The sequence below is a fragment of the Adelges cooleyi genome, unplaced genomic scaffold (genome assembly GCF_023614345.1).
Source record: "Adelges cooleyi isolate 19-005CV unplaced genomic scaffold, UGA_ACOO_1.1 ACOO_flye_CR_arks_rails_tigmint_CR_PRNA_574, whole genome shotgun sequence".
Classification (NCBI taxonomy): domain Eukaryota; kingdom Metazoa; phylum Arthropoda; class Insecta; order Hemiptera; family Adelgidae; genus Adelges; species Adelges cooleyi.
The window spans coordinates 12,419,544-12,442,913 of NW_026096268.1; the positions used below are offsets into that span (position 1 = coordinate 12,419,544).

The window sequence follows — 23,370 nt, forward strand, 5'->3', positions numbered from 1 at the left end:
TGCGCTATGTCGAATCCACAATTATTGAAGGGATGAAGAACATAAGAGATTTGAACGACTAATTATCTATAATTTTATCGGCTAGTTAAAATATTATCGCGCGTGTTTAACCTTTAATTGACCATTTAAAAAACAAATTTCATTCGTACCCTTTTGACTGTCAACACTTCAATAGTGTTGAGACCGACTTCCGAGTCATTGGCCCCGAAACGTACAAAAAAAAAAAAAAACGAAAAACGCAAAGCGTTTTTAAGACGTGTAAAAAGATGTATAATAATATAATGTAATATTATTATTTCAAGAGCGCGTAGACGAGCGGATAGGAAATAGACGACCCGGAACCGATCACGTCTCGCGAATACCTCGCGGGCGATTTACCGGAAACCTAACCGAGAAAAAAAAATTAGAAAAAAGCCAAAACAAAATAACCGAATGCCCGAAGATGTTGCACCACTCGAGACATCGGCATTCTTCGCGGCCGATTGTTTTTTCAATTTTATCTTTTACTTTTTTCGCGCGTAGGCGACCACGATGACCGTGTCCTCAAGCACACACACACACACAAGCCGGGTTTTTTTTGCATATGCGGCGCCGGGGAAGGGGACGAAACCGGGATAGGGGCACCGGGAGAAACGCACGCCGCGCGCGCGGTCGGTCGCGTGACCTCGTCGCGGCCGCCGCGTTGGCGTGTTTGCCGGCAGGCGGCGCGCCGGTCGGCCGGGCCGCGCGCCGCGTCGGGGTCCGCACGGGGCCGGCAGCGGCCGTCTACTACTGCGTTACCACCACCGCCGCCTCGCGTGTACCGTGTGCCGTGCCTGTGCTGCCGGGCGAAAACGCGTTTTTAAAAAACTCAATTCCGATCATTCCTGACATTCCGATCCGCGCTGTCGAAACCTCGGCACACACAACAACACACACACAGCCGAGAGCGCACACAAACGGTTGCCGTTGCCATCATCGCACGTCTCTCAGTGACGATCCCCGGCCCGCGCGGGACACAGCTATACCCAGAAACAGTACCGAGGACACCCGCCAAGGATACAGTGAAGAGAGGACATACGAGGTGGTTTTTTTTTTGATTTTGGATACCTACCCAGGCTTCCCGGGACGACGACATGGACGGCGAATCGCCACTGCAAGTGCTGTCGAGGGCGGCCACCATGCTGCACGGGGAGGAAAAAGCCGCCGAGTCCCAGTACGCCGCCGCAGCCAGTGAGTAGTGCAAAAAACTTTTGAGTCCTTTGTCGACTTACAGTATTATGTATAAAATATAATGTTATAGTTGCAATATCGTGTGTAACACTCGTCGTCGTCGTCGTTCTTATCCGGGATATAATAATATGTATATCACTCTCTCTTACTCTTTCCCCCTTTACCCCCACGAACCCTCTAGCCAGTCTACCGCCGCCACCGGCTTCGGTCGATTTCTCCCGCCTGCGCTGTCGACCGCTTCTAGCTCGCCCCCTTCACCGCGTTTCTCCACATTCCCCGCACAAACTTTTCTCCTTCTCACCCCTTTGCACCCTCATGTTCGCACCACGACATACTGTCACGATACACTATCCCGTACACGAATGTTATCGTGGGTTTTGTTTAACGTTTTCACCGACTCCGGCACCGAGCACACCACGGTCGACGGTAATTAGAAATCCGTTTCGCACAGGTACCTACGCGTGCGGCCACCGTACCGGAATGTTAAAACGTTTTGTTTTTCACTCGGCCGCCCGGAGAATCGGTAGCACCGCTTTCTTTGTCGTTGTCCAACCCGGTCTAGACCAGCATAGAATTGACTAGAAACCATTGAGAACATCATCATGAGCGGTTCGGTCCTTAGGTCAGGAGGAAACTATTTTCAAGTATATCCCCCTAGTTACAAGTCGATTACAGGTTCAGAAAAAACAAATCACGTTCATTACATTTGTCGACTCGAGGTGAGGGTCTCCTTGAAACGAATGGCTCTCCTTGTCACCACCCCCACCCCTCATTAATCCTACGTCCACCGCCCAAACACGGTAAAAGTAAATTTGAATTCATTAGTCCTTACGGTCAGAACCATATTGGGAGGAAGTACACACGGGCTGATTTCCGGGGATAACAAAACGTTGTAACTCAAATGAAACCCCCTATTATACTTTTCACAAAGCTCATAAGCTTGGGATTGAAGTAATCACTTTAAGTTTATTATTTCGAGAACATTTACTTTAAGAGGATTTATTCAAAAGGTTTAAGTCAACATTCTAAATCCTCTTTGAAGTTTCCAAACACTCGAGGGCCACCACAGGAAATGACTATTGGTCAACCCTGTCTTTGAACACTGTAGACAACATTTCATACAAATGTTTTTAAATATAATGTTCTAACTGGACACAGATTTAATGTAGCAAATTTGACAATGCCACCTCTATTAAGTCTTAGAGTTGTAAAACAACAGTTATATACAAAAAAACAAGCGGTTGAAAAAATTGCATTTTTGATTCAGTTATACTAAAGCCGAATGGTTGTTTTTGTTTTGATTTAACCATTTGTCTGCTATACTATGAGTAGAATATACTGAGTATATGTTACTACAATACATATTTAGCAAAAAACTGCTGTGAATCTTATCATGCCATATGCATATGTAAAAAAACAAACTCAATTTGGAACATAGCTATTTGTTAATCGAAATGTTCTACTTGTAAGTTAAAGCATCAAGAGACCAACTGTATGTCCACCAGACACTAGTGGAGTAGCTAGTGCTAATAATTTTTTGAGTGGAGATTTATTTTTAGGTCTCGAAAAACCGAAACTACTGTACTTGTAGCTTCTTTCGCATTAAATGATTAAACCGGTTTAATATTACTGTCATGTTGGAGTTATTTGAAACGTTAGGGTAGCCATAAATCATTACTACAGATGATTAATGGCAAACTCTTATGAATCTCGTCCTGTCTATTGTCAATTGTCATCAAAATATATGTATTCAAAAACACTTAAACAATGAGACTTGCACTCAACAAACGAATGGGAAAATAGCAGTAGGTGAGCCTATGCCCACAGATAATTTTTTAAACACGCCACTGTGTTTAATATCCCTTTTTTAAGGATTTTACTAAGCAGACTTATACATAAAAACCAGCGCACATGTGGGAAAATATAGTTTTTGACCACTTCTATTGAACATTGCGTTAAAACGATTAAAAAACAGTATTATTTATTAATATTTTCTACAATGTAACGGCGAAAACTTATTTAGATTCAAAAAATGCGTTCCACGCTAATAATATGATGTACATACGTGCTAGCGTGTCTATAGGAAGTGTTAAACGACATACTATCTACTATTAGGTCGATTTCTATTTCACAAGTATATAATTTGTGCTGTGTAAAATCACTGTTTGGTCACAAGTTGAAATTCCGCAAGCATTTTGACAACTTGGACTTTCTCGCTGAGACAATAACATAGGTTTCTTCGTCAAGACTCAATCCATGTCCTATCACCTAGGTTGATTTCTCTAATATTAGTAATAATTACTTTTTTTTTTTGTATACCCCGAGTATAATAGTAAAAATAAATGCTAAATAGTTTTTTTTATAAATACATTTAAAAATCTATAAATTTTAGATGTTATCAAAGAAAAATTGTTGACTAAATGAATAATTATACTCAATCTCAAAAAACGCGGTATAATTTATTCAGAGGCCGGTCGTAACTAATTTTATTCTAATTCTAACACACATAAAAAACTACTTGAGAATCAAGGATAGACAATGTATAAAAATACAAATATATTATACCTATACCTAAGTACAGAATAAAGAAAAGCATTTTTTTTTAATCTTAGGGCTACAACTGTAAGAAAAACAGGAATATTTCAAAATTAGTCTAGCAAATTCTTGTAAAGTAGGCTGAGTAAGTCCAGCGATATTCTAAAGTCGTCGAATACAAGTAATTAAATATTTGTATTCAAAGTATTCAGAATACTCGAGTACACCGATTCTATGTGAGTTTTGGCATTGGTTTAAAATAAAATAATCGGTTAGGTTAGGTTAGGTTTTTATTTGCGTCGTCCAAGACAAAAATAGTGTTGTCATAAAATACAATGTGGGTTCATTAACCGACAAATTAACCGTTTACTTGTTCAGGTCGATTATTCACAATTTTTTCCAGTTGACAATACGGATAATATTATCATTCTCTGACCCGCAGTAGTCTGTAGACTGTAGGCCAGCTGCAGACACTAGAGTGTCTAGCGTGTCCATGGATGGATTTACCCCAGTGTTTTTTTATTTATTTAAAGAATTCAGCATATTTAAAAAAAAAATTGTATTTAAATTTCATCCGAAAAACATTTACTCAGTGCATACGCCCGACGATGCGTCGAAACGATTTTACACCTTTTGTGTGTGTTTAAATTTACATAAACGACCGTATATTTATATATATATATTTTTCTAAAACTGTACGACACCTGTTGGTCACAAAGCGTTTTTTTTTGGGGACAAAAACTAAACGCGCGATTAAATAAAACTACCACAGCCGGTAAAATATCACTGGTTATTGCTTAATATCATCATTATGTTATTATGTCGATAATGATTGTTAATATTTTCAGTATAATTGTATTCGATTTGGTAACAACCGACCGTGTCCGCTGAATATTAAAGATGAAGCGAAATAGTTTTGTTAATTTCAAAGCCATTAGAGATATTTCAAATACTTGGCGTGTCTCCATTTATGATTTTTTTTCTTAGAGTATTCCAACGAAAACAAAAACAATCATTATTTACTCTCATTCCTTCTCTAACTCTCTCTGTCTCTCTTTTCCCACTTTGTAGTCAACGTTAAAAACGACAATGTTTTCTACATCATTTCATTTATTCTGCAAACGCTTGTTTTTCATCAACAATCGCGCTAACGAAATATAACCAAACATGCAAAAGACCTATTTAATAACTATTGCAAATAACATTAATATATAATATACATATTGTGAATAGTGAAAATCCACCAAAGTCAAATTATTATAATATGGTAAACTGTTACTTTTGAGGTGCCCAAAGATACTATGTATATTATACAGGTTCCTAGACGGTCAACAGTTTTCAAGTTACCGAAATTCCTTCCAACAATAATTACAAGCTCTAAAATTGAGTATTTTTTCCCTTTAAGTTCAACATTTTTTTTTTTTATAAAAACGACACTTATAACGAAAATACACCTAATTTTGTAATTATTTTTATTTGACGTTTTATCCAAAGGTATCCAAGGTGTTGTATAGCTCAATGCTACATATATTATGAATACAATAGTATATACAAATAATTATATTTAATTATGTTCGTTTACAAGGCTGGCAAGTTTACGATTTATAGTAATTAACTAACTCGAGTTAAACTAAAATTTAATTTTTAACTCGTGTCACGATAAAATATGATACGATAGTATCATAAGTAATAATAATGTTTTTTTTTGTTTTCGTTAAAAAGAAGTACGAGTACTTTTTATGAAAAATCTCAAAACAATAATACAGCGAAAGTTTAAGCGTTTTTTGTATAATAATAGCCATTTACCCGTTGTTATAGGATATTTCATGTTAGTACATAAACTGAGTAAAATACTGTATCTAAATGCTGCTTTTCAGTTTTGTTATTAATTCTTTGTATTATGATTCTACAGGAAATATTTAGTGTGTTTCTCAGTGAAGAGCAAAGCCCTTAAATCAGTTTTTTTTTTAATTCTGTAATTACTGGGTACCTGTATAAAATTTGGTTAGGTTTCAGAAGATTTTATTTAGTTTTTTTTTTTAGTGGAGACAAAGTGAGATTGGCCCTTTTAGACCCAAGCCACAGAATTATTTCCTACTTTTTTCCAGCCACTATTATTTTATTTACCCTTGACTTGTTGCCCATTTTGGTATTTGTGCCCTTTAGACCGGAGGTCTATCGATTAGCTATTGTCAACTAGGTAATGCTGAAAATACAGAATTTAATATAATTATGATATTTATTGTTCGCGTTTATAGTTTTAACGGTTTTTATTTTATCGACCCGGAGATAATGTAAAAATAATTGTGTTTATTATAATATTATTATACTTTATTTTTTTATATACCTAATATCATGTAGAAGATTATAATAACGAATTATACATACTTAAACGCGCTATCTTCTCCTTTTTTGCACGCGATATTAAGTATACAAATAATAATTATTCGGCACAACGATTGTGTGTACTATCATAAATCAACCGAAAACATACTCATACACTTACCTAATTCCACAGGAATTCACACTGTATAAACACTACAAAGTGATCTTTGACACGCTGTAGCGATCAACGATGGCGTTTAAAATGTTCATGATGTATATATATATTTGCCCATCTTTTGTGATCACAAGGATGCGGACTGCGGTGCGTTATACCTATTTAAATTGTTATTATTACATTTTTAGGTATTTTCTACTCTCACATTCCATTTGAAATACGTGAACAGCTGGCGAGATCAGCTGTGATTTCCCTCTTGGCACTGGGACTTGACTGCGGGTAGATCGCGTTGCTGGTTACGTTTGTGTTTATATATTTTGTTCAACACGTGTTACCTTCAGACAACTCAGTGGCCGGCCAGCCTCTGCGCCCGAATGTTTGTGGTTGTGACTACAAAACTACCCAATTGTCATCATAATATTTTGATCTTAAGTAATTGTTGAATAGGTACAACCTAAAATGCAACACAGCCGTTTTAAACGCCGACCACCGAATAATATAGCATTGATTAAGTGTTTACTTAAAAATCCAATTTTTTTATTCGTTTTCAAAATTTTGGTTAATTTCATATTTGGACACAAAATATACAATTTTTTTCAGTTATTCTAACCTTGATCTATTGATCCTTTTGATTGTCACTAGGTAAAGGTAGGAAATGTACGATACATCAGATAATTTATAATGCAACGCCGTGCGTACGCTAACTTCTGTTTGACAAGTGGCGGAATGCCACAATAAGAATATTCCAAGTCATATATTATATATAAACCTTTTTTTTTTTATCAAATTACAGTCAAATTTAATAGGGGTTAGTGATTTTGTTATAACAAATACAATTACAATCACTAAATATAAGTCAAATATATTTTTCATTATCAGTGTAAAAATACAATCTTATAACATTTTGTTATGAAAAGAATTTCTACGAAAAATTATCTTGTAAAAAAAAAAAAAGGAAATAATACTACCACAGATTCTAGAATGGCTCTGAATGGCTCAGATTCTAGGCTGTCTTAAACAACCTATTCTTAATTTTACTTACTGCATATTATAATAAAATATGATTTACCTGCGAGAAATAAACAGAAACTACCTAAGGACAACAGCTGTGGTTCATTACAGTGAAAATCCCTTAAACTCAATCGTTAATTTCAATTTTCCAGTATTTTATGTGGAATAGTACTTGTGGAATTGGTCACCGTCTAAGAACGAACACAACTACAGAAAGGGGACTTGTTTAACTTGCGTAACTCGCTTAAAACGTTTTCCTAGAAGTCTTTCCCGTCGGCGACAATAGTTCTTAATAACAGCTAAAACCTTCCGTAACGCATAAAAGGTTAGAAATCAAAAGACAAAACAAACATGACAGTTGGCTTCCCTAAAAAAATAATGCACACTTCAATAGCGTCTTAGGTCTATTCACCGAGTATAAATTTGTTGGGAAAAAAAACTGTCATTCCGGCTTTGCGCCGAAGGTCAAACGAGCCTCGTGGTGACCAACTGAGGCTTAAAAGGATTAGGTCGTTCTAAAATTTAAGTTATGGTTTTTCACAGTATCTTTCACCGTTGTTTTGAGGTCTACCTAGAGGAACCTTTAGATAGATGGCATTTGTCTGAAATAAGTTTTAAATTATTTTTAATAGTTACATTAATAGATTAGCCGTCGGGGATTGGAGGCCGAACGTGTCTATTATAAACGTTTTTTTTTTTTTAATTCTCTTTTGGCCGTGGACTGTATATATAATAGGATAGCTAATTAACCCAAATAAATAGCTGTTTTCGGATATTATTACTTGTTTTTTATCCCGTGTCATCTCGCGGTATACTCTTCGCTACGGTTCTGATCGTTTGTCCTATAGCGTTGATTGCGTATAATGATTATATGTATTTTATGTCTTCCACGCGCCTTGTGGTTGGGATTAATAATAATTTGCGTTCGGTCTGATTTACCTGCATTTGCGACGAGTGCGAACTGCCGTCGTCACGGTCGAATTTCAAATTTCAAATGATATGAAAATCCAATTTCCCGGATGGCTGTGCGGTGCTTTCCACTTGCGCAGTTTTATAGTGTAAAACAACAAAACGATTCAACCCAATTGAATAAGACAAAACGGTGTAAAACGTTTTTTTTTTTTTTGGTCAGTTTTAGCTTTTAGCTTAGGTCTAGTTGCGCCTATGTGACTCAAAAGTTTGTAAGTACGAACGATTCCACCGAACCAGACATTTCTGTACTCTGGGCTATTGACAATTGGTTTGCTCTCGACGTACCATAGTATATAATACCACTTCTTATAACGCGTATCAACTCCCTGTTCGGGTCAGCAGTTCATGTGCTGCTATCGGTTAGGTTCCGTGGGCGTTACACCGCCGCAAGCAACCTATTCATTTCCCAGGCGACTGAATATTATCATAATATTGTGTATATTTACATACATAATTCGATATCGTCCTACGTCGGTATTGCGACCGAATAGACCGGCTTTTCTTCCCGGGTGAAAGCGTCGACGAGTGGTTTAGTTTGGGTATTTTTTTTTATTGTTTCTTACATACAGAATAGTACTTGTCGCCGTTTTTAACTGTTTCCGTCCGAAATCACAATATTAGACGGCTCGAGATTTTTCGCCGATTAACGACCGATCGGGTGTATAAAAACAAAGAAAATCAGAAGAAGGAAAAAAACGCCAATACCATATAATTTCTCTCTAGACACAATCCGTTCCCAGCGCAATTATTGGTCCGCGGTATAATCGAAACGGTCGACGCAGTCGTGTCTACACGGCCAATAACCGTTTCGGATTTACAGTTAGATAGGCCGCCTTAGAAGTATCTTTACAATCCGTTTCTATAAGATTTCGCTAATTTCGAACGTCTCGGGTGATAATAATATTGTAGTAAAAACCAGTAGGCAAACCAGTAGGTAGATGGAAAATAATCCAAACCTCTTGTCTTATAAGGGGTATTGACTTTCAATTGAGAAGGAGCCTCTCTGGGGTCCGACTGAGCCCTTCTGTCTTGCGCGCTGCAGTCCAATGGCAAGGCTATAGGAAATATTCGTGTAATCGGTTTTCGCTTGCAAACTTTTTTCCTCTAAGGTCAGCAGAGTCTAAAAATTACCGCGAATGTCAGATATTTCTGTCGTTGCGGTCGACCATGCCAAACGCATTTCGGCCAAAACGGAACAATAGAGGAGATATAATAATTGTTTTATTAATACTTATACATGTATACATTCATAAATAACAATAATAATAATAATGATGAAAAAAATTGTCGTTCGCGTCCGTTCTCAAGTTTAAAAGCCTCGCTGGACGTCGTCCAAACGCCGCTGATCGTACAATATATAATAATATAAATAAAATGTTTAAGGGGTATAATGTATATATATATATATATTAATACTATAATATATTAATATGAACCGCATTATGATGCCAACGATGTTTTGCTTAGTCACGAGGCCATTGTCGCCTAGCATAGGATAATATAGGATGCGAGAGACGATTTTTTATACATTAATCACAATAATTAATAATTATTATCTATCACCTTGTCAACACTAACACCGCACAAGACTGATTCACAATTACCTTGTTTGAAAGTTTAAAGTTTATAAGTCATGTTTTAGTACTTAGGTCTCATTAATACTCGTGGTGGCATTTTGGACGTTTCAATGTCTTTTTAAACGGTTTTAAATTTAAACCCAATCAGAGGCGCATATAGAAGAAAGGGACTGCACTAAGTTAAATAATCACAGTCGACCCTTGTTGCTGTTAAGACAACCCGGATGGGTATTGTGTAACCATTACGGGTTATTATCCTAAACGTTTCGTTTGGTTAGTATTAATAAAATATTTTAATTTTTCAAATCAATAAACTAGTCGAAATCTTTTGCTAGGATCGGCGATTCCTCTAGTCTTAAATATTGTTTTTAGGGAATTCCTATATGTGTTCACCTTGAGTAGTTTTTTTAATTTGGAATGGCCAAAAAAATATTTACAATTAGTAGTGTAGGAAAGACACCGATACAATATACATTATTAATTATCTAACACATCAATACTATACATATTAAGAAGTTGGAAGTTTCAATTATTGATAATTAAATTAGGTATTTAAAAAACATATTTTTACTGCGTGACTGTGTGGGATTTACATAATATTAATTAGTATTTTTGTTTTAATTAGCCAATAACTCAGCGATAAGTGCATATTAAATATAAACCGACTAGTTTTTAGGAATGTTTTTGAAACTGTAATATATTATATTTTAAACCAGTATTCCGTTTCTATCCGGCTTATCATAATCAATTTATTACAATAATAAGTCATATATTATATTGAATACAGGCAATTAAGTTGGTAAATGGTATCCATTTATGTCTATTTACTAGGGTGTCCACTGTTCATAGGAACTCGTCCGCCGACGGTATAATAATATTATTACTGTTGTTATTTTTTAAATATTGATTTTATAGGCGCCACCGTTAATAATCAGCATTCTTCGGTCTTGGGCAGATAACTATTTGACCGGTTCTCGATCAAAGTATCAAGTCCAAATTAGGCGCATTTTGTTGTCATTCAAAACATGTTCTCTTATTATTTGTTTCGTGATTTTCTCAAAAAAATAATAATATTAACTAAAACCGCTATAATATAGAAATATTATTCCTGCAAACTAAACATCATCACGGGAAGTTATGATGTAGGACTAAAATGTTGTCATTGGATTCAATAAAACGGTTTTCCTATAAAGTTGGACTTATATAAGCCGATGATATTTAGCTTTGTCGAGGGTTATCCTATTTTATTTGTTATTTATTTATTAGGAGAGAGAGTTCAGTCTACACACAAATATAATAATATATTCATATAGACATGGTAGCTGCTCTTGTTTTCGGCATTCTTTATGCATTTGGCGCTATTCTCTTTCTGCGTCCTCGGGTTGGATTGCTTTCTACTGCGACTGTTGTTTTTGTTCTATTCCAGCTATAAGCTTTTTACAAGTTCCGTCGATTCCCCGATCGCGTTATAAGAGTAAATTTTCTATTCCCTGCCTAATGTGTTGTTGAATCTTCGGTAGGTATACATAATGGCGGATTTCTTTTCGAAAGAGGAACGTCGCTTGCGTTCAGTTGTGTAAGAAGTCATAGGCGCCTATAATATGCTAGTATGCAAATCGATATCCCAGAAACCGGGACTCGACTATTTATTTATTAAACTACAAGATTATTATTATTTTTTTTTTTTGAATATTTTTTACTTTCCCACGGAATTCTCGATGTGAGATGGCACCATGTCGCCGTCATCGTGCCGACGCGCTGCCATGTCTTCAGCGCTGGTGACCAGCTCACACACAAAAAACGCAAACGTGGAATGTCCGACACTCTTAACCCGTCTTCGTATTTTTTCTCGTTTTAAAACGCTACCGTAAAGATATAACAGGCAAGTATATAAATAAAAAAAAAAAATACAAACATTTACACCGACCTTAGCCTCCGGAGTTTTTATTATAATAATATGTATAATATTATAGCCTAACCGCACAAATAATAATTACCGCCGGTCCGGCGGCTACCGTGTGCAGTAAAAACGTTTAAGACCTATTATTATTATTATCGTTTTAATATATATATATATATATATAAATATACATTATAATAATATTAATAATATAATAGGTACGTGGCCAACAAAGACTAGTAGTCGTTTGATGTTTTACTAATCATTTATTATACATATATATTTTTTTTTTACTGAAAACTGTATCGGGTCGTGACGTGTGCGTGTAGTAGGTAATAATAATTTTAATCGACGGTCGGGTTATTATTGGATTTTTTTTTTTGGCTCCCAGGGGTGGAAGGACCGTGCGGCGAGATGATGATAATCGTGTACGTGTATACCCACATACATGTATATTATATTATCTACCAGCTCAAAAAGTATATATATTATATATGTATGTATGTGTTTTTTTTTTTAAAGAAATATGATGTATGTGCATATAATAATAATAATAATGACGACGCGGTCGAGCCCCGGGTACGACGTCTTAGGCCCGGAGGCGTTGTAGTTTCCGGTGAAGCCTTTATCTGTGTGTCTTTATGTGTGTGTACCTGTTGCGGGCGGCCGGGGTGGCGGTGGTGATGTTATTAATGAAAAAAAAAAAAAGACCCGAGGAGGAAGCGTTCGCACGGGTCTAAGAGGGCCCGGCGGAGTGCACGTTGGGCGCGACCCCCCGACCCGTCGTACCCGTGGGGGGAAACGCGCGCCTCGTCCGCGCAACCGGTTGCGTTCCCTCGGTCGGGAGAGCCATCATGAATGAGAGAACCCGAACCGCGGCGGCCGGAACGTCTTGCGTTGTTGTTGTTGTTGTTGACTGTTGTTGGTGTCCGTCGTCGTCGTCGTCGTCAGTCGTCACTCGTCATTCAGCGTTAGTAACGCGCCGGTGTTGGACGCCCGTCGAACGGTCGCTTTATTATTATTATTATTAGAGTAAAAAATATTAAATCATTAAATAGTCGGCCGTGGCGCAATAATTAAATTATAATTGATAGTTTTTTTTATCCGGACGCAAAAAAAAAACAAACAATACTATGAGTTTATGCGTGCGACGAAACGCGCTGTTCGGCATACGCTTGCACGACGTCCGCAACAACAAGGTGGACAGGAGCAGACACCTGTGGCAGCCCTGGGTGGAGAGCTCGAAATTGGCCGACGACGGTAATGATAACACTAATTATTGGTTATAATGATAGGAATTTGCTAAAAAAAAAAAAAAAAACCAGCTACCCTACTAGGGTGGCTACCCCTTTAACGGTCGCCTTGTATTGTGTTCAAATTTAATAATATTACCTTAAATGATACACTGTCTCGACGATAGGAAATGGTATAATTAAAACGATTACCTATCGTGACGTATCAAACGTTGGAATACAAACAAACTTATTTTAAAAAAAGTTGGCCGAAGCACGTGCACTGGCTGGTCAAAGATCCCCGGTGGGTAAGGTTTCGGTACTACCGAAAGAAGTCTCTCGTGTTAGCTGAGAGATAAACAGCTAATTGAAACAAAAACATTGTTTTATCTTACAAGTTAGTTTTGAAGTCCATCCCGTTGAATATTTTGTTGATCATACCAGCTGCCAGTTCAGTGTACAAATGCCTAAACTCTAGACGCTTTCCCCTTGTTTAATTCAAATTCAACCATACTTATCGCTGGTTTATTGGCTGTTTCTTTTCATGTTTTTCTTACTGAATTCTAATCGTGTCACACTTCAAGAATAAGAAATTTCCCATTTTGCCGATTAGATCTCTCTAAACATAGGTATACTATAATACAATAAAATGTATTGAAAAATATATTTTACAAAAACAAATAATTGGCATTTTTCACCAACGTCCATTCAATCTCTCCAAAGTGGATTTTGGTTGTTTATTAGGCTTTATACATTTTGGCAGGTGTTTCACTAGACTTAACACGCTAAGTCAATCTATAACTGGCTCAATTTGCCTATTTGACTTGGAAGAAATTCACATCTATAAATCATGAGTTTGCCCGTTTCCGAATGTGTATACTATTAGATAATTCAATCTAATAGTATAGTATCCAATTCTCTCTCGATTAATATGTGTACCGGATTTTCTGCGATTATAATACGTTTTGATGACTCGAGACAGGCTCTGCAGTAGTAGTAGTAGTAGGATTGAGTATAATTTTTATAGGTGTTTATACCGTCGACACGAGTGTTATACGTGTATATGACATGTATATGTGGGCGAACGGCCATTCATGGGTTGTTGGTATTATTTCTTTATTCATAAAAAAAAATTAAAATGTATTTATCGACGGATTTGTCAAAAACAGACAGGCGCTCAGTGCGCCGTTTACAAGTGAATTATTGCCGTTCATCAGTTGTGTTTACGTGGACAGAACGTGCGCTTTACTGCCATTAAGATAACGTTATTGTTATTATTATTATTATATTATTATACCACGAGCCATACCACGCCGTTCACAAAATCGGACAATAGTCGGTATTATTATACTATAATATTATAGTACCTTCGGTGCACGCACGTTTCCCCCAACGTCGCCCACGCTGCTCTTGGGCTCACCGAATTTATATCTGTACACTGTACGGGCTCATTCGTGTAGATATCTTCTCAATAAAAACGACTTCCGCCCTTTTAGGAGTTCCTCTAAAAACTATGTAAATTATACGGAGTAGTGTTTACGGGCATTAGAAATTCCCAGCTAAAACCGGTCAAGTATCAAGTGATGAGGAGATGATATTTTCAAGCAGCTTTGCAGCTTTTACCTCGAGCGACTTGGAGGGTAGTAATATTAAATGTCAACACCTCATCAAATAATGTAATATAGTCTAAACTCGACTTGACGATGAACTTTTTTTTTTGTATACTATGATTTTTTTAAGGACTCTCAATTCAATTCTGAGACAGCGCGGTGCCAATCCGTTTGCAATCGGTTTAGAAACGACCCCGCACTACGGTATTTAGGTGTGTAAACCCGAAAGAGAAAAAAAAAAAAAACGTCAATACTAATATCCGTGCAAAATCCAAACGGTACGATTGTTGTACGACTTGTGTTGTGGCTTTGCTGTTGGAATAGTGTAAAAAAATATTGAAGAGTACATGGCGTTTTCCGCTCCAGCGACGTCACCGAGAAAAACTGCCTATTGTTTTTGTACATGTACATATATAGGACCTACCGGATTTCTCCGGCTTAGCTTAATATTCTTTGACAGTCGTTAATTTCGGTTGGCACCGGAGACTAACTAATGTACCAACATGGGGGGGGGGGAAGAAAACTATACAAATCAATACTAAAACGAATAAAACCTAACTGTACCTAATCCGGTTCCGTGGTTTTTTTGTTTTCAAAACACAAAAACGCACTTTCAAAAAAAACACATCAAACGTCCGGGGACGCGGGTAGCAGCAGCACTACCTCACCCTATTGACCAGTAGGGTATTTTACAATACACAATAATAGTAATACCTATACACATGTACGAGAGACGATTCCTTCAGGGTGTGTTTTGTTTACTACAATAGGTTAGGCGTATCTTGTCGACGGATAACATCTGAAAAAGGTCGTCACACGAGACTCTTGGGCGGGGGCGCCAGGTCCGTTTAATTTTATGCACGTTTGTCCTGTAAGTCCACGAGTACAGTATATACACCGAATAGATGGAAATAATAATAATAACAGTCCGAGTTGTGTTTAATTTAATGTTAATCACGAACCGCCGCACAGGAAACGAGCGCGTATGCCAAGCCGACGGTGTATATGTGTGTGAGACGGTCGTGTACATCCTCTTCCTTCCTGTCGCGTTCCATGGGAAAACGGATATAGGTAGTCCGCAGTGGCATTAGATAGTACTAAAATATATATATTATATATGTACAAACGATAATAGTGCGAAAACGTGCGTTTGAGTGTACATACTTAATCGGTTTTGACACGGCCACCGTGTAAATAATAGTGCGACAAGCGACCAACATAGTTATTATTATTATTAAAATATACAATAACCAATATATTATATAGTATTATATACTTGGCGAGAGAGAAATAAAATTATCTTCCGTTGCCTGTTCTTAATTATTATTAATGTTTTCAGTAGGGCCGACATTACAGTTTCTTTTGTAGATAACACAATTATCCTCTGTATTGTTATTTCGGAAAATATTTGTCGTTTTCCTTGAAATTTTAACCACGATTACCATTTTCCAGTAAACGCCGAGTTATCCTAATTAGTTTTTTTTCGATTATACATTTTTTTTTTAATATATATATATATAATATATAGATCACGTTTAACTATGATCCGCACGTTAGATTAAAACGTTACACCGACGACTCTTCTCATAACGAATAGATATGTTAATTAATATTATTATAATCGAGACGTTGGTCGGCGGTAGGGAATCCGGATTGACCGCTATAATAATATTATTATGATTTATTATGTTTATTAAGTATTTGATCCGTTTGCTTGCAGATCACTCGAGGTCGTTGTCGTTGAGATGCTCGGCTATGGAAGGAACCGTTGGCACCGTGGGCAAATGGAAGCGGGAGAGAAGACACAGAGCCGTTACGTCACCGGTATCGCCGACTAAGTGAGTACTTAAGGCAGCTCCTATGTAAGACGTGTTATTTCCGGTCGGATAACGTAAAGGACTGGATTTTCTAAAATCCCATTTATACATTTTCGTCTATCCGTTCGAACTGCAGTGGCAAAAAAACGAGGCAAAGTTCAGCTGTCCCTAATTTGAATACACGAATCAATAACTCATCGACTAAAGGCCAGAGAACAACTAGTAGAACTAGCAGGCGGGATCTAGATGAATGTAATTTTTCCCATAATGTCGTCACGATGGATACTTAAGTCAAGACAGATCTGACAGACAGTTAGTGACCATAAGTCGATCGAGAGACGAATGCGCCTTGGAAACGGCCGATTCGTTTTAAACGACAAATAAAATTACATTTTATTATTTCATGAAAATATATTATGGTGCCATACACACCGGCCGTTAAATTAATTATTCCACGATATTACCTTCCAACGAATTCTCTTTCAAAGCGACATCACTCGACGGCGATATATTTTTATTATCAACGGAAAGAACAATGGGTTTTTGGTTTACGCTTATTTATTAAAAAAACCAAAGTAGTATTAGAAAAAAAGCGTTCCAAAGTGATGTATTTTTATTCTGGTAAAATGTAATTTTTTTGGGGGAAATCAAAGTTTTTATCAATTTTCAAAAGGATTTCACAGGAAATAATTTAGTTTTGTGATTCAATTAGTATTGGTTAAAACTATTTTCAACATTTTTGAGACCCTTCCCAAGTACCGTTATTTTGGGGGAGGGGGGGGGGCTTGTATGGGATCATCTAGGTTGGGAAAAGTTTTCCATAATTGAATTCTGTTCCTCCTAAAATTAGCAAAAATATTTATATGACAAGACGTTACTAATTACTCAACGTTAACTTAACGGTCAAGTTTCAGAAGTACCCAAGAGCCGTTGGACATGACGACTAATGCCGGCAGGTCAGCGACGGTTCCTAAAGAACGGGCTTCGGTCATCATGGCCTCGTCGTCGCCGCCGTCAGTCGTCTTGAGCAGACCGCCGACAACAACGACCACGACCACAACGACGACCGGGGCAGGTGGCATGAGCGATCCGGTGATCGACGAACACTTCAGGAGGTCGCTGGGCAAAGACTACATGAGCGTGTTCGCCCCAGCCGTCGCGGTCCAAGAGGAAACGGCAGACGAGTCGCCCGAAGAGAACACCGGACTTTCCGGTAAAGTAACCCTTTGTATTCACTTGTTACGTCACTTTTTATTTTGTAATACGATGTTCACGTTAAATGTTTGCGCTTTGCAGCAGTGGACGATCACTTCGCCAAAGCACTGGGAGACACTTGGGTGAAGCTTCAGAAAGAAGAATATCAGAAAAAAAGAACAAACGATAATAGGCGAAAAGTATACGTGTAAGCGGGGGACGGATTGCAATTGAAAATTCGAGTATCGTCGTCTCATCATCCAATTTTCGGTGTTTGAACTGTTACGATTAATATGTCTGTATATATTTATATTACGCGGTAGGAAGAGAAAGCTCGGGTTACAAAACTATTATTATTATTATTTATGTAAATGTATTCTTTGTACACGCTTTAAACTTTGTAAATAAAACAAAAATATATTTATGACATTTATTGGCTTGTTGTCCTGTTTTATTTCAAAATACAATTGTTACGTACATTCAATTGAAACATTATTACTAACAAAAAAACATTAACTGTCAAAATACAAAAAAAACAAAGTACATATCTTAGATGTTTAAACAAAATTAACTATTAATTACTTTAGATCACATTTTGATAACGAGGTATGTTTTACCGACATCCACTGATATACATAGACTCTATAAAGAAAGCAACATCTTTGTGTTAACGATAAAACATCTATACAATACAAAGTTATATTTATAAAAGAATACAATAGGAAATTTTAGTTTTATATGGGGATCATATAAATTATTAACACTTATCAGTACTAATATTAAGGTAGAATTAGAAGTTCAGATTTGATTAACGACTGGTAAGCAAGTGCCCCTTTGTTGTCGTACAATTCCACAACAACCGCACTGTTTGATTTACCCTAAAGGAATAAAAAAAAAAAAAAACTTAAAAACCTAGCTAATCAACAAAAGACTAATATTTGACTTTATTGTACCTTTGTGACAATTGTCAAATTGACATTACTCAATACATTCGATAGCGCTTGTATGACGAACGTTTCGTCACGGCGTTCGTTTATCGTCACGCCGGCCAATTGGCATTTGACTGAATATATTGGTAATTTCAAAAACTCTGGAGGACACAATCTAATGCTGTTAAGGGGGAGAAAGATAAACATCATTATTGCTAGTAAAACAAAAAAATGGTTTCACACCAATTTTGTCATTACTCACTACTTTTGGTACACTTCAGCTGTAATACCCAAATCCACTAAATTGACTAAAATTGTTGGTTTGACGTGTTTTATGACGCCCCGTCTCCACAGGCACTTATAAAAAACACAAACGGGTGTTCCTAAAAAAAAAAAAAAAATTACTACCCCATTATTTAATTATTTTAAAATACAACCTACCCAGTGAGACGTCGCTAGGGGTTACGAGATCGGAACACTTTTTTTGCATTTCCATGTTCATAGTATTTTTGGCAGCCGCCACGTTAAAGTCGTCAATTTTGTTCACAATTACTATCACTTTATTTGGTTTCAACACTTCGGTCACCGTCCCTTCAGCGGTGACACCCGTTAAATCAAATTCCATAAAACCTTGTTTTTCTTCGTTAGCCTGTTGATATATTATAAAAAGATATATATATATATAAAAATGATAAACGTGTTAAACAGACAAAAAAACGTGTCAAATACCTTCTCCTCCTCCTCTTCTTCTTCTAAAGAACAGTTAGATTTTGTTTCTTCAGTGGAAAATTTGTCAATGTCTTGGTGATTGTTCCCATAATTTTCTACATGCGAGTCATTATAACTGGACGAATGGTCTGGAGCCAAAACTTCTGATTTGAACTCGTTGTAGTCATCAAAGTTAATCATAGACGATGGAATATGTTTGTAGTATGCTTTTTTAATGGACACCAAGTAGTCCAAGAAATTGTCCGCGTCCGCTGTACTCAAGTTCTTGATCTGAAAATTGAAGAGACCTTTTAGAAATACGGCACCGATAGTTTTTGTTTTTTAATGTAATCTTTTACCATGTAAGTATCTTCAGTCGAATAACTAGCGTTAATTGTTATATTGCATTCTTTCTCAACCAACTGAGCGTGAATAAAGTCCAAGACGGACGTAGGCCATACTTTATTTCCCGTCAGCTAAAAAATACAACATTAAAGTCAACGATATCATTTTTGAATTATATCATAATATAAGTTAATTAGTTTTTCACATACCGGTAAGATGGATTCAAAATATCCTTTGACACATAAAGTCGGTATGTCGGTCATGTGTAGAGTGGATCGTAAATCGTCATGAGTGCACATCTCGATATTGCCGTAATCGATAAACTGCACACGGTATTCTTCTCCGGTTTCCTCCTTCTGTACGATTGATCGAGCAGACAATACACGATTAAATGATTTAATTCTCAACTTAAATAGTACCAAGTCATTTTAACAAATAAAACACATTACATTCAATATTGTTGCGCGATACCACAAGTTGTCCAAATGATACTTGGCAATTACCATTTGCCCTTTGGCCCATTTCAAGTCAATCGGTTCGGGTAAGCTTTCGGCAAACAGTTCATTTAGATCGGTCGACAAAGTTGACAAAGTTTGTGGAGCATCTAAAATAGCACACACAAAATAAAAATATCATACCAGTTTAGCGACGCAACGACACTGAATTAGTCATACCACTTTCGACATCGTAAAAGTACACCTGACATAGCGTGTCAACATACGTAACATGAGCTTTGATTTTAGTTTTAACCAACGGCTCAGGCGGGAGCCAAGCGTTGACCGAACTATGATTGAAGTCAAACGACAAGTTGTCAAAAGACGATTCGAATACTGAACTCAATTCGTCATCATCCTGTTGAGAAATAATTCTTTACCAAACTGCCCATACAAAATGAGTGTGGTTAATTAAGCAATGTTATATTTGATTAGTAAAATAAATAAATTTATGAAATCGCTATGAAAATGGTCAATGAACAAATTAAGACAACCTTAAGAATGATAACTGTCAGTCTATAGGTTTATTTTTTAACACAATACATAAGAAATCACTACAACAAGAATCGGAGTATAATTATAATGAGAAAATTTTACATCGTCTACAACGAGAAAATCATTATCTTTTATTGTTTAGATATGGATGTGTACATCTATGTATACAAGTTGATAATTATATGTGAATGTGTATTATTATTATTATTATGTTGATATAGAAATACGTTTCTGGCGTTTTCAAGTTAATAATTATTACGAGTAACGTTGGTAGTGTGTATGATCATTTTATTACATTCAAATTTTATAGTACAACAAAAGCTTCAAATTATATCACAGATTGTATATTTGTAATCGTTGAGCCGTCTTATTGCAAATAAAGGCTAATTAAAAAAAAAAAAAAAAGCTTCAGTCGACACTAAATATTCCATCAAGCAAAGTTCGATCAAGGATTTTTTAAAGATATTAAATTCAAGGAATTAAAAATGTTGACAAGAGATAGCAACAAAACTCAATTATAACATTTTATTTACGACGAACGCTCGTTCTAACCAGTTAGAATACTTGGAACTTGTTGTAACTGATTTCTACTATAAGTATGAAAGAAATAATAGTAACATTTATCTGAATAAACTAAAATTTGAAAGTCAACAGCTAACCGTAATATACTCTACCACTATTACACAAATAAAAAAAAATTCAAACTACAAAGCAGAATTATAATGTTAAAATTAAAATGAACAACTAAATAAAGAAAACAAAATAAATAGTAAAAACTTTATAAAAATTGATATCTATTTTACGTTCTTATATAAAACGAAAATACTGAACATTGTTAATGGAATTATTTTTAAAACCAACTTTGTAACACTAATGAGTTAAATTTTTAATAAACTACAATACAAATGTTTGTAACAAGAAATTTTCAAAAAAAGATATCTTAGATTAATAGATAATAACAAAAATACTCATTTTAGCCAGTAAACATAACCAAACTAAAAACTAGCATAGTTAATCTGTAATTTGTTTTTTGCGCTTTAACTTTTTGGCTTTCTTTTTTACAACACTCACCTCGTTATTTCTGAAAAAATAAACAAAGAGACGAATAAATTTTTAAATAAATGAATAATATAACTATAATGATTGCTCTAATAGTATTACCAGATTCAATAATTTTTGGTTTAAATGCTTACTTTTTATCCAACATGGCCAAACCCTCCTTTAACATAAACTTATTGATATTAATCCAACAAGTGCGCAATGGTTCCAAAGCTTTCGGTTTATTCAAGTCTTTAACCCAAATCTCTACCCAAACTATATCGCCTTCTCGACCCTAACAAAATAAAATAAATAATAAGTGTACTAAATATTTAGATATGTAAAGGATACTCCTCTTACTTTTTTGTTTATATAAACTGAAGAGTATTTATTCAATTCTCCTGATAGACGATCGCAAGTATACATCGGCCACTCGCCATTTGATGTGCCGAGTGGCAATAGTTTGTACATCGAGCAGTGAATAATACCACATTTTTCTTTACAAATATTATCTTCGAGCACGTACAAATTTTTAGTCGACTTGTATTCAATCGTTTCGTCTAAATCGTAAAAGTAAACCTAGAAAAAACCAACAAAAACGGTCGAGTTAATTGTAAATATTTGTCATCGTCATAAACTAAATTGTAGAATCAAGAAAAAAATATATACTTACAGATACTATTTTAGTTACATGGTCTATCTTGGTGACTTGTCCCCTATACCAATTTCCAAACCTATTAATAAATACAGCGCATTTATCATTTTCTTTCCAGTGGTCTTTTTGCAATTTCTTAGAATTTTTTTTCGTATATTCCTTGTTCATTCGTTCCGTTAATCTGAAATTCGTTGAACATTGATCATTACCATTTACCAATAATACTCTATTGAAGTTTTAAGCCTATGACGTTCATCGTACTTGGCGGGGTTGTAATTGATCGTCTTCAAAATTATTTCCTTTGGACTAATAACTCGGACGATTGACATTTCCACACCAGGCGCATCGCTTTTATTTTGATTAGAAGTGTCATGTTTATATTCTTTGTCGGTTGGGGGTTGGGCTTGGTTTCCATCAAACTTCAACGAGTCTTCACTATCAAACGAATACGATCTCTAAAAAGTAAAATAAAAAAATTACTAGTTTGACGTGATGTAAATAATTAAAATATATACAAACATTTCTACAGTTTACCAGCAGTGAAGCATCCGGAAGGGGTTTCCTCCTGTTGGTAACGGCATTGTTGTTGTATACATAAGAGCTAGATTTCATCGGCAATGCGTGACCCATCGATACAAGTTTTCTGTTGATTGAATACTCTCCTCTCGTTGTACGATTAAACAATGTAACGCTGTGCACGCCATTGTCGTCCACATCATTCACCAAGACCTCCAAAAATTCTGCTACGTAGCAATTGATAGTCGTCATTTCCATCACGGCCGCGTTCGCTTTTAGAGACCATTCACTACATTCTAGACCATTATGGGCCGGAATGAGTCCCGCCAACTTAGCTTTTAGTGCCTGCGCATCAATAGAAAATCGAAAATAATTATTATTTTCAACCAACAACAACAAAACTCACCTGCGGCGATATTTTTATAAGACTCGAGTCAAGTACCCTCAATTGGTCCCACGGCAGGGTTTCGCTATTACCAAAGTCAACATAAAATACGGTTACCATACGAGATTCGGGTATTTCTATAATTTTGGCTCTGTACCATGTATTGTCGATAGAGAATTTAGCCGCCACCGCCATACCTGTAAGAATATCATTGTTGTTGTTATAATATTAGAAGATTTATTACA

General features: G+C 36.1%; 3 protein-coding genes across 7 annotated transcripts in view; 1 reads left to right on the plus strand and 2 right to left on the minus strand.

Moving 5' to 3' along the window:
• Window positions 1-762: 762 nt before the first annotated feature.
• On the plus strand, window positions 763-17,993 carry LOC126843797 (transcription cofactor vestigial-like protein 4). Of its 3 annotated transcripts, none has more exons than XM_050581579.1 (4): window positions 763-1,212; window positions 16,270-16,387; window positions 17,275-17,579; window positions 17,663-17,993. In XM_050581579.1, the coding sequence occupies exons 1-4, from the start codon at window positions 1,116-1,118 to the stop codon at window positions 17,770-17,772; spliced, it is 630 nt and encodes a 209-aa protein (XP_050437536.1). In that variant the 5' UTR covers window positions 763-1,115; the 3' UTR covers window positions 17,773-17,993. The 3 variants fall into 3 exon arrangements, with proteins under 3 accessions (XP_050437536.1, XP_050437535.1, XP_050437534.1); XM_050581578.1 differs by lacking the exon at window positions 763-1,212 and adding an exon at window positions 12,610-12,967 and having other exon boundaries at window positions 17,281-17,579; XM_050581577.1 differs by lacking the exon at window positions 763-1,212 and adding an exon at window positions 12,626-12,967.
• Window positions 17,992-20,573, minus strand: LOC126843793 (tudor domain-containing protein 1-like). Its single transcript, XM_050581574.1, has 9 exons — window positions 20,217-20,573; window positions 19,992-20,146; window positions 19,752-19,898; window positions 19,557-19,673; window positions 19,219-19,488; window positions 18,931-19,138; window positions 18,752-18,872; window positions 18,514-18,670; window positions 17,992-18,438 (listed from the first exon to the last, which is right to left on the minus strand). The coding sequence occupies exons 2-9, from the start codon at window positions 20,046-20,048 to the stop codon at window positions 18,340-18,342; spliced, it is 1,176 nt and encodes a 391-aa protein (XP_050437531.1). The 5' UTR covers window positions 20,049-20,146; window positions 20,217-20,573; the 3' UTR covers window positions 17,992-18,339.
• Window positions 20,574-21,414: 841 nt separating this feature from the next.
• Window positions 21,415-23,370, minus strand: part of LOC126843787 (RING finger protein 17) — a 46,270-nt gene continuing 44,314 nt past the window's right edge. Inside the window, exons 14-20 of one of the 3 annotated variants that reach the window (XM_050581560.1) lie at window positions 23,147-23,322; window positions 22,744-23,085; window positions 22,486-22,679; window positions 22,243-22,405; window positions 21,930-22,148; window positions 21,725-21,864; window positions 21,415-21,612 (exon numbers count right to left, since the gene is read on the minus strand). In XM_050581560.1, coding sequence (XP_050437517.1) covers window positions 21,543-21,612; window positions 21,725-21,864; window positions 21,930-22,148; window positions 22,243-22,405; window positions 22,486-22,679; window positions 22,744-23,085; window positions 23,147-23,322 — 1,304 coding nt within the window. In that variant the 3' untranslated portion in view covers window positions 21,415-21,542. The remainder of the gene's footprint in view (window positions 21,613-21,724; window positions 21,865-21,929; window positions 22,149-22,242; window positions 22,406-22,485; window positions 22,680-22,743; window positions 23,086-23,146; window positions 23,323-23,370) is intronic. The other 2 variants (XM_050581558.1, XM_050581557.1) reach the window with 2 other exon arrangements.

Excerpts from the sequence above, each read along its gene's own strand:
- LOC126843793 (XM_050581574.1), bottom strand. The coding sequence starts at position 20,048 with ATGGTAATTGCCAAGTATCATTTGGACAACTTGTGGTATCGCGCAACA. Across the intron at positions 19,489-19,556 it reads CGACTGAAGATACTTACATG|ATCAAGAACTTGAGTACAGC; the intron begins GTAAAAGATTAC and ends TTCAATTTTCAG. Across the intron at positions 18,439-18,513 it reads ATTTGACAATTGTCACAAAG|GGTAAATCAAACAGTGCGGT; the intron begins GTACAATAAAGT and ends TTATTCCTTTAG.
- LOC126843797 (XM_050581577.1), top strand. The coding sequence starts at position 12,841 with ATGAGTTTATGCGTGCGACGAAACGCGCTGTTCGGCATACGCTTGCAC. Across the intron at positions 12,968-16,269 it reads CTCGAAATTGGCCGACGACG|ATCACTCGAGGTCGTTGTCG; the intron begins GTAATGATAACA and ends GTTTGCTTGCAG. Across the intron at positions 16,388-17,274 it reads TCACCGGTATCGCCGACTAA|TTTCAGAAGTACCCAAGAGC; the intron begins GTGAGTACTTAA and ends TTAACGGTCAAG.